The sequence below is a fragment of the Arachis ipaensis genome, chromosome B8 (assembly GCF_059453495.1).
Source record: "Arachis ipaensis isolate K30076 ecotype BB chromosome B8, ASM5945349v1, whole genome shotgun sequence".
NCBI classification, from domain to species: Eukaryota; Viridiplantae; Streptophyta; class Magnoliopsida; order Fabales; family Fabaceae; genus Arachis; species Arachis ipaensis.
In genome coordinates this window covers 59,518,307-59,529,158 of record NC_142443.1, presented here as the reverse complement: position 1 = coordinate 59,529,158, position 10,852 = coordinate 59,518,307, and the positions used below count along the sequence as shown (strand labels likewise).

Here is a 10,852-nt window from a genome sequence, read left to right as displayed (position 1 = left end):
GGTTGTTGTGTGGTTGTTGGTTGGATTGGTAGGGGGCATTGTGTGAATTGTGGCGGGGTCTATGGTTGTTTAATTGATGGCGGGGGTTGTTGTATTGGTTAGAGTGATATAGTTTGTGGTCTTGGGTATGGTTCTGTTGGTTTCCCCACCCAAAATTTGGGTGGTTCTTCCAACCAGGGTTGTAAGTTTTAGCATTGGGGTTATATGGTTTTCTTGATGAATTGTTCATGTAATTGGCTTGCTCCCATTCACATAATCCTCTGGGCTATCTCCTTCTTGTATAGGTGCTTGAGCATGGATGGCTGAGACTTGATTCTTCTCCATTTGCTTAGTTAGAGCTGCTAGTTGAGCTGTGATCACCTTGTTTTGAGCCAGCAGAGCATCTATAGAGTTGAGCTCCATTACTCCCCTCTTTGAGTTTCTATCAGAAGCATAGAAATAATCATTGTTGGCCACAGTTTCTATTATATCTATGGCCTCTTCAATTGTCTTCTTCTTGTTGAGAGAGCCTCCTGAAGAGTGGTCTAGGGCCTTCTTTGATTCTTGTGACAAACCTTCATAGAATATGTGCAGCTAGACTCATTCATCGAACATGTCTGGAAGGCATTTTCTTGTCAACTCTTTGTATCTCTCCCATGCTTCATAGAGAGCTTTCCCATCTTGTTGTCTAAAGGTTTGCACCTCAGCTCTCAATCTATTAACTCTTTGGGGAGGGTAGAATCTTGCCAAGAACTTGTTCACTACTTCTTCCCAAGTTGTCAAACTTTCCTTAGGAAATGATTCTAGCCACTTTGCTGCTTTATCCCTGAGAGAGAAGGGAAACAACAACAGCTTATAGGTGTCCAGGTGAACACCATTAGCCTTCACTGTATCACAGATTCTCAAAAATGTGGTTAGGTGTTGGTTGGGATCTTCCTGTGCACTTCCTCCAAATGAGCAGTTGTTTTGAACAAGGGTGATGAGTTGAGGCTTTAACTCAAAGTTGTTAGCATGAATGGTTGGTTTTAGGTTGCTACTTCCACAGTTTCCCGAGTTTGGGTTGATATAAGAGCCTAGAACTCTTCTCTCCTGCCCAACATGGTTACCAGCACCTTTCCCAACATGATTATGCATTTCCTCCTCCATAGTAACGTCTAGATCTTCCTCCACTACTTCCTCTCCAACTATTCCTTTACCTCTTGCTTCCCTCCTTAGTCTAAGGAAGGTCCTCTCAGGTTCACTATCAAAAGAGGATGATGTTTCTCCTCTTCTACCTGTCATACATTCAACAAACAAACAGGCAAAAGGCAAGTGAAGGAATCACTCTTGTTAAGACTTATGGTTAGATTGATTGGTGTAATTGATCAAATAGTTAGTGGATTAGTATGCCCAAATAGAAATATGTACAATGAACAACTAGAAACTCAATGCTAAAGGAAAGAAGAGAATAAGAAACTGAAATTAAAGGAATTAACAAGGTAAATAAAAATGCTTAATCTAAATACCCATCAATATAGTCATTGTCAAATTCAAACTAACCCCCAGCAACGGCACCATAAAACTTGATGACCGGAATTCACTCACTATATAATGAATCCGTTCCTTGGCAAGCACACCAAAGTATCGTCAAGTAATAACCCACTATGAGTGGGGTCGAATCCCACTACTTCTTGGTAGATTGATCAACTTTAATCAATGGGTGAATTAGTCAAGCTAAGCAATAGAGATTGTTGAGTGCAGAATTCTAAATTAGCAAAAATGTAAATGACTTAAAGGTAAAGAAAAGAAATAAAGTGCAGAAAAGTAAGTAACAAGAATGTAAAGTGCTGGAACATAAATGACTGAATTGTAAATGGGGAATGGGTAAAAGCAGAAATTAAAGAAAACTATAAAGAATAGGGAAGATAAGAATGGGAGAAATTTATTAGACTTAAGAGATGTTGCTCTCTTTGGATTAAGTCTAGATCATCTCATCTTCAATCATGAAACTCATTGACCTCTTGGCAATCATGATTGATTGAACCCCTACTCCTTGGTGATTCAATCTCTCAAATCTTGATAATCAACCAATTATTTGGTCTAATTGCTCATCAAGAGAGATAATCTTGGTCCCTTATTATACCATACATCCTCATCGATCCAAATAGTGGGTGAATTTTATGTCACCATATCCAAATCCCAAAACCCAGATCTACTCAAGTGTGAGAAGGGATTTCAAGAATGATTTCATGTTTCCTTTTCCAAGGCTCCCATGAAACCCATTTTGCATTCAACCTCTTTTCCAAGATGATTGAACACTAAGCATGAACAACAAAATTCCTTCTAGCAAATCAAAGAGAAGATGAAGAGAAGAAGAATTTCACTATCATTAATCCATCAAGTACAACAAAGCTCCCTCTCCCAATGAGAGGGAGTTTAGCTACTCATAGCTTAGAGAAAAGTACAAGAGATGGAAGAAGATGAAGTGAAGTGTAACAGTAAAAACTAAAGCTAAACTATCTAACTTTTCTAACCTCCCAACCCCCTATTCAGTACTCTTAGGGGTTATTTATACTACTCCTATCGCTAGAAAATAGAAATTGCAAAGAGGAAAAGAAAATTACAATTGAAAAGAAAAGGAAAATTCTAATAGAATGACCCACGTGCCTGGCATGTGACTGGCGTTTAAGCGGCATGCCATGCCCAGCTCCTCAGCTTGGCTTGGCGTGCTACGCCTGGCTTCAAAGTGGCACGCCCTTCTCATATAGCTAACCTGGCGTGCCACGCCTTCGAGCTCAAGTGGCATGCCCAGTGTGATTTCCTTCTTCTTCCTCTCGGGACATTTGAAATGGCATGGCACGCCCAGGTCTGGCATGCCACGCCCTCAATAAAGCATGATCCTCCTCCTCTGGAGACTTGAACTAGTGTGGCACGTCCAGGTCTGGCGTGCCATGCCCTTAGTGACTCTTCATCCTTCTTCTCTGGAATGTTGAATTGGCGTGCCACGCCCAGTAGCTGGTGTGCCACGCCCTTGATAGGGGCTTCATTCTCTTCACTAGTCAACTTCCCTAGCGTGCCACACCCATAACTCAAGTGGCACGCCCATGGTCACTTTGCCTTGGCGTGCCACGCGATATGTCCCAAGTGGCACGCCCATTGTTCTTCTTCCTTGGTTGCTTGTGTTGGCGTGCCATGCCTTCGACCTCAAGTGGCATGCCCATGGTGGGGGGCTGCATCCTTCCTTTCTGGAATAATGAACTGACGTGCCACGCCTTCGAGCTTAAGTGGCACGACCAGGGTAAGAACAGGGTTGGCATGTGGTGCACGAAATTGTGATCATCAATAATGGCGCCAAAGGATTTAGAGCTCTTAAACATGAATCACACTTTGTCACAATTCCGTACAACTAACCAGCAAGTGCACTGGGTCGTCCAAGTAATAAACCTTACGTGAGTAAGGGTTGATCCCACGGAGACTGTCGGCTTGAAGCAAGCTATGGTCACCTTCTAAATCTCAGTCAGGCTAATTCAGATGGTGATGGAGAATTGATAATTAAAAGATAAATAAAACATAAAATAAAGATAAAGATACTTATGTAATTCTTTGGTTGGAATTTCAGATAAGCGTATGAAGATGCTTTGTTCCTCCTGAACCTTTTCTTTCCTATTGCCTTCTTCCAATCATTCATACTCCTTTCCATGGCAAGCTTTATGTTGGGCATCACCGTTGTCAATGGCTACTTCCCGTCCTTTCAGTGAAAATGTTTCAAATGCGCTGTCACCGCACGGCTAATCATCTGTCGGTTCTCGATCATGTTGGAATAGGATCCATTGATCCTTTTGCGTCTGTCACACGCCTAACAATCGCAAGTTTGAAGCTCGTCACAGCCATCCCTTCCCAGATCCTACTCAGAATACCACAGATAAGGTTTAGACGTTCCGGATCTCAGGAATGGCCACCAATAATTCTAGCCTATACCATGACGGTTCCAATCTTAGATTAGAAACCCAAGAGATACACATTCAAGCTTGTTTGCATGTAGAACGAAAGTGGCTGTCAGTCACGCGTTCATAGGTGAGAATGGTGATGAGTGTCACATAATCATCACATTCATCATGTTCTTGGGTGCGAATGAATATCTTAGAGAAGAAATAGACTTGAGTTGAATAGAAAAACAATAGTACTTTGTATTAATTCATGAAGAACAGCAGAGCTCCACACCTTAATCTATGGTGTGTAGAAACTCCACCGTTAAAAATACATAAGAATAAGGTCTAGGCATAGTCGAATGGCCAGCCTCCAAACGTGTCTAAGATAGCATAAGACTTATCAAAGATCTCTTTAATACAATAGCAAAAGGTCCTATTTATAGAAAACTAGTAGCCTAGGGTTACAGAAATGAGTAATTAATGCAGAAATCTTCTTCCGGGCCCACTTGGTGTGTGCTTGGGCTGAGCATTGAAGCTTCCATGTGTAGAGACTTTTCTTAGAGTTAAACGCCAGCTTTTGTGCCAGTTTGGGCGTTTAACTCCAGCTTTTGTGCCAATTTTGGAGTTAAACGCCAGAATTCTTGAGCTGACTTAGAACGCCTGTTTGGGCCATCAAATCTTGGGCAAAGTATGGACTATTATATATTGATGGAAAGCCCAGGATGTCTACTTTCCAAGGCAATTAAGAGCGTGCCAATTGGGCTTCTGTAGATCCAGAAAATCCACTTTAAGTGCAGGGAGGTCAGAATCCAACACCATTTGCAGTCCTTTTTCAGCCTCTGAATCAGATTTTTGCTCAGGTCCCTCAATTTCAGCCAGAAAATACCTGAAATCACAGAAAAATACACAAACTCATAGTAAAGTCCAGAAGAGTGATTTTTATTTAAAAACTAATAAAAATATAATAAAAACTAACTAAAATATACTAAAAACATACTAAAAACAATGCCAAAAAGCGTATAAATTATCCGCTCATCACAACACCAAACTTAAATTGTTGCTTGTCCCCAAGCAACTGAAGATCATATAGGATAAAAAGAATAGAATGTACAATGAATTCCAAAAACATCTATAAAGATCAGTATTAATTAGATGAGCGGAGCTTTTAGCTTTTTGCCTCTGAACAGTTTTGGCATCTCACTTTACCCTTTGAAGTTCAGAATGATTGGCATCTATAGGAACTCAGAATCCGGATAGTGTTATTGATTCTCCTAGTTAAGTATGTTAATTCTTGAACACAGCTACTTTATGAGTCTTGGCCGTGACCCAAAGCATTTTGTTTTCCAGTATTACCACCGGATACATAAATGCCACATAAGCATAACTGGGTGAACCTTTTCAAATTGTGACTCAGCTTTGCTAGAGTCCCCAATTAGAGGTGTCCAGAGCTCTTAAGAACACTCTTTTTGCTTTTGGACCACGACTTTAACCACTCAGTCTCAATTTTTCACTTGACACCTTCACGCCACAAGCACATGGTTAGGGACAGCTTGGTTTAGCCGCTTAGGCCATGATTTTATTCCTGTGGGCCCTCCAATCCACTGATGCTCAAAGCCTTGGATCCCTTTTTATCACCCTTGCCTTTTGGTTTAAAGGGGTATTGGCTTTTTCTACTTGGTTTTTTCTCTTTTTTTTTTCTGCAAGCTTTTCACTACTTTTTCTTACTTCAAGAATCAATTTTATGATTTTTCAGATCATCAGATAACATTTCTCCTTTTCCCATCATTCTTTCAAAAGCAAACAATTTTAACATTCATAAACAATCAAATTCAAAAATATGCACTGTTCAAGCATTCATTCAGAAAAACAATAGTATTGCCACCACATCAAAATAACTAAACTGTTTTAAAATTTGAAATTCATGCACTTCTTTTTCTTTTTCAATTAAAAACATTTTTCATTTAAGAAAGATGATGGATTCATTTTCATAGCTTTGAGGCATAGACACTTAGACACTAATGATCATGTAATAAAGACACAAACATAAATAAACATAAAGCACAATTTTTGAAAAACAGAAAATAAAGAACAAGAAAATTAAAGAACGGGTCCACCTTAGTGATGGCGGCTTGTTCTTCCTCTTGAAGATCTTATGGAGTGCTTGAGCTCCTCAATGTCTCTTCCTTGCCTTTGTTGTTCCTCTCTCATGGTTCTTTGGTTTTCTCTAATTTCATGGAGGAGGACGGAATGCTCTTCGTGCTCCACCCTTAATTGTCCCATGTTGGAACTTAATTCTCCTAGGGAGGTGTTGATTTGCTCCCAATAGTTTTATGGAGGAAAATGCATCCCTTGAGGCATCTCAGGGATTTTATGATGAGGAGTTTCCTCATGCTCTTGGTGAGGTTCTCTCACTTGCTTCATCCTTTTCTTAGTGATGGGCTTGTCCTCATCAATGAGGATGTCTTCCTCTATGTTAATTCCAGCTGAATTGCAGAGGTGACAAATGAGATGAGGGAAGGCTAACCTTCCCATAGTAGAGGAATTGTCTGCCACCTTGTAGAGTTCTTGGGATATAACCTCATGAACTTCTACTTCCTCTCTAATCATGATGCTCTGAATCATGATAGCCCGGTCTATAGTAACTTCAGACCGGTTGCTAGTAGGAATAACTGAGCGTTGGATGAACTCCAACCATCCCCTAGCCACGGGCTTGAGGTCATGCCTTCTTAGTTGAACCGGCTTCCCTCTTGAATCTCTCTTCCATTGAGCGCCCTCTTCACATATGTCCATGAGGACTTGGTCCAACCTTTGATCAAAGTTGACCCTTCTAGTGTATGGGTGTGCATCTCCTTGCATCATGGGCAAGTTGAACGCTAACCTTACATTTTCTGGACTAAAATCTAAGTATTTTCCCCGGACCATTGTAAGCCAATTCTTAGGATCCGGGTTCACACTTTGATCATGATTCTTGGTGATCCATGCATTGGCATAGAACTCTTGAACCATTAAGATTCTGACTTGTTGAATGGGGTTGGTGAGAACTTCCCAACCTCTTCTTCGGATCTCATGTCGGATCTCTGGATATTCGCCCTTTTTGAGCTTAAAAGGGACCTCGGGGATCACCTTCTTCTTGGCCACAACTTCATAGAAATGGTCTTGATGCACCTTTGAGAGGAATCTCTCGATATCCCATGAGTCGGAGGTGGAAGCTTTTACCTTCCCTTTTTTCTTTCTAGAGGTTTCTCCGGCCTTTGGTGCCATTAATGGTTATGGAAAAACAAAAAAGCTTTAGCTTTTACCACACCAAACTTAGAAGGTTGCTCGTCCTCGAGCAAAAAAAGAAAGAAGAGAGTAGTAGAAGAAGAAATAGAGGAGATGGAGGGGGCTCTGTGTTTCAGCCAAGGGGGAGAAGTAGTGTTTAGGTTGTGTGAAAATGAAGGAGTGAAGATGGGTTTATATAGGAGTGGAGAGGGGGGTATGGTTCGGTCATTATGGGTAGGTTTGGGTGGGAAAGTGGTTTGAATTTGAATGGTGAGGTAGGTAGGGTTTTATGAAGGATGGATGTGAGTGGTGAAGAGAATGGTGGGATTTGATAGGTGAGGGGTTTTTGGGGAAGAGGTATTGAGGTGATTGGTGAATGGGTGAAGAAGTGAGAGAGAGGTGGGGTAGGTGGGAATCCTGTGGTGTCAAGGATTTCTCATCCCTGCACTATGTGGCATGCAAAACGCCCCTTGCTGCCAATCCTGGCGTTAAACGCCAGGCTGCTGCCCATTTCTGGCGTTTAACGCCAGCTTCTTGCCCATTCTTGGCGTTAAACGCCAGTCTGGTGCCCATTTCTGGCATTAAATGCCCAGAATGGTGCCAGACTGGGCGTTTAACGCCCATTCTGCTACCCTTACTGGCGTTTAAACGCCAGTAAGTTTCTCCTCCAGGGTGTTCTATTTTTCATTCTGTTTTTCCTTTTGTTTTTGCTTTTTCAATTATTTTTGTGACTTCACATGATCATCAACCTATAGAAAACATAAAATAACAAAAGAAAATAGAAATTTAACATAGATAATTAAAGATTGGGTTACCTCCCAACAAGCGCTTCTTTAATGTCAATAGCTTGACAGTGGGCTCTCATGGAGCCTCACAGATGTTCAGAGCAAAGTTGGAACCTCCCAACACCAAACTTAGAGTTTGAATGTGGGGGTTCAACACCAAACTTAATGTTTGGTTGTGGCCTCCCAACACCAAACTTAGAGTTTGATTGTGGGGGCTCTGTTTGACTCTGTATTGAGAGAAGCTCTTCATGCTTCCTCTCCATGGTGACAGAGGGATATCCTTGAGCTTTAAACACAAGAGAATCTTCATTCACTTGAATGATCAAGTCTCCTCTGTCAACATCAATCACAGCTTTTGCTGTGGCTAGGAAGGGTCTGCTAAGGATGATGGATTCATCCATACACTTCCCAGTCTCAAAGATTATGAAATCAGCAGGGATGTAATGGTCTTCAACCTTTACCAAGACATCCTCTACAAGTCCATAAGCCTGTTTTTTTGAATTATCTGCCATCTCCAGTAAGATTATTACAGCTTGTACTTCAATGATCCCTAGCTTCTCCATTACAGAGAGAGGCATAAGGTTTATACTTGATCCCAGGTCACACAGAGCCTTCTCAAAGGTCATGGTGCCTATGGTACAAGGTATTGAGAACTTTCCAGGGTCTTGTCTCTTCAGAGGTAATCTCTGCCTAGTCATGTCATCTAGTTTTTTGATGAGCAATGGAGGTTCATCCTCCCAAGTCTCATTACCAAACAACCTGGCATTTAGCTTCATGATTGCTCCAAGGTACTTAGCAACTTGCTCTTCAGTAACATCTTCATCCTCTTCAGAGGAAGAATACTCATCAGAGCTCATGAATGGAAAAAGTAAATTCAATGGAATCTCTATGGTCTCAGTGTGAGCCTCAGATTCCCTTGGTTCCTCTTTAGGGAACTCCATGGAGGTCAGTGGATGTCCATTGAGGTCTTCCTCAGTGGAGATCACTGCCTCTTCCTCCTTTCCAAGTTAGGCCATGTGAGACGTGTTCATGGCCTTGCACTCTCTCTTTGGATTCTCTTCTATATTGCTTGGGAGAGTACTAGGAGGGAGTTCAGTAATTTTCTTACTCAGCTGACCCACTTGTGCCTCCAAATTTCTAATGGAGGACCTTGTTTCAGTCATGAAACTTTGAGTGGTTTTGATTAGATCAAAGACAATGGTTGCTAAGTCAGAGTGGCTCTGCATAGAATTCTCATGGAGCCTCACAGATGTTCAGAGCAAAGTTGGAACCTCCCAACACCAAACTTAGAGTTTGAATGTGGGGGTTCAACACCAAACTTAAAGTTTGGTTGTGGCCTCTCAACACCAAACTTAGAGTTTGAGTGTGGGGGTTTTGTTTGACTCTATATTGAGAGAAGCTCTTCATGCTTCCTCTCCATGGTTACAGAGGGATATCCTTGAGCTTTAAACACAAGGGAGTCTTCATTCACTTGAATGATCAATTCTCCTCTGTCAACATCAATCACAGCTTTTGCTGTGGCTAGAAAGGGTCTGCCAAGGATGATGGATTCATCCATACACTTCCCAGTCTCTAGGATTATGAAATCAGCAGGGATGTAATGGTCTTCTATCTTTACCAAGACATCCTCTACAAGTCCATAAGCTTGTTTCTTTGAATTGTCTGTCATCTCTAGTGAGATTCTAGCAGCTTGTACCTCAATGATCCCTAGCTTCTCCATTACAGAGAGAGGCATAAGGTTTATACTTGACCCCAGGTCACACAGAGCCTTCTCAAAGGTCATGGTGCCTATGGTACAAGGTATTGAGAACTTTCCAGGATCTTGTCTCTTCAGAGGTAATTTCTGCCTAGTCAAGTCAGCCAGTTCTTTCATGAGCAATGGAGGTTCATCCTCCTAAGTCTCATTACCAAATAACTTGCCATTTAGTTTCATGATTGCTCCAAGGTACTTAGCAACTTGCTCTTCAGTAATATCTTCATCCTCTTCAGAGGAAGAATACTCATCAGAGCTCATGAATGGCAGAAGTAAATTCAATAGAATCTCTATGGTCTCTGTGTGAGCTTCAGATTCCCATGGTTCCTCATCAAGGAACTCCATTGAGGCCTCCTCAGTGGAGATCACTGCCTCTTCCTCCTCTCCAGGTTCGGCCATGTGAGACGTGTTTATGGCCTTGCACTCTCTCTTTGGATTCTCTTCTGTATTGCTTGGGAGAGTACTAGGGGGAGTTTAGTAATTTTCTTACTCAGCTAACCTACTTGTGTCTCCAAATTTCTAATGGAGGACCTTGTTTCAGTCATGAAACTTTGAGTGGTTTTGATTAGATCAGAGACAATGGTTGCTATGTCAGAGTGGCTTTGCTTAGAATTCTCTGTCTGCTGCTGAGAAGATGGTGGAAAAGGTTTGCCATTGCTAAACCTATTTCTTCCACCATTACTGTTGTTGAAACCTTGTTGAGGTCTCTGTTGATCCTTCCATGAGAGATTTGGATGATTTCTCCATGAAGGATTATAGGTGTTTCCATAGGGTTCTCCCATGTAATTCACCTCTTCCATTGCTGGGTTCTCAGGAACATAAGCTTCTTCTTCAGAGGAAGCTTCCTTAGTACTGCCTGTTGTTGCTTGCATTCCAGACAAACTCTGAGAAATCATATTGACTTGTTGGGTCAATATTTTATTCTGAGCCAATATGGCATTCATAGTATCAATCTCAAGAACTCATTTCTTCTGAGTTGTCCCATTATTCACAGGATTCCTTTCAGAAGTGTACATGAATTAGTTATTTGTAACCATTTCAATGAGTTCCTGAGCTTCTGCAGGCGTCTTCTTCAGATGAAGAGATCCTCCAGCAGAGCTGTCCAACGACATCTTGGATAGTTCAGACAGACCATCATATAAAATACCTATGATGCTCCATTCTGA

The 10,852-nt window shown here is 41.5% G+C and overlaps 1 protein-coding gene across 1 annotated transcript; it reads right to left on the bottom strand.

Moving 5' to 3' along the window:
• Nucleotides 1-225: 225 nt before the first annotated feature.
• Nucleotides 226-1,260, bottom strand: LOC148548260 (uncharacterized). The gene is given in 1 exon segment (XM_088495596.1): nt 226-1,260. A coding segment is annotated over 1 exon segment (1,035 nt).
• Between the last annotated feature and the right edge of the window lie 9,592 nt (nt 1,261-10,852).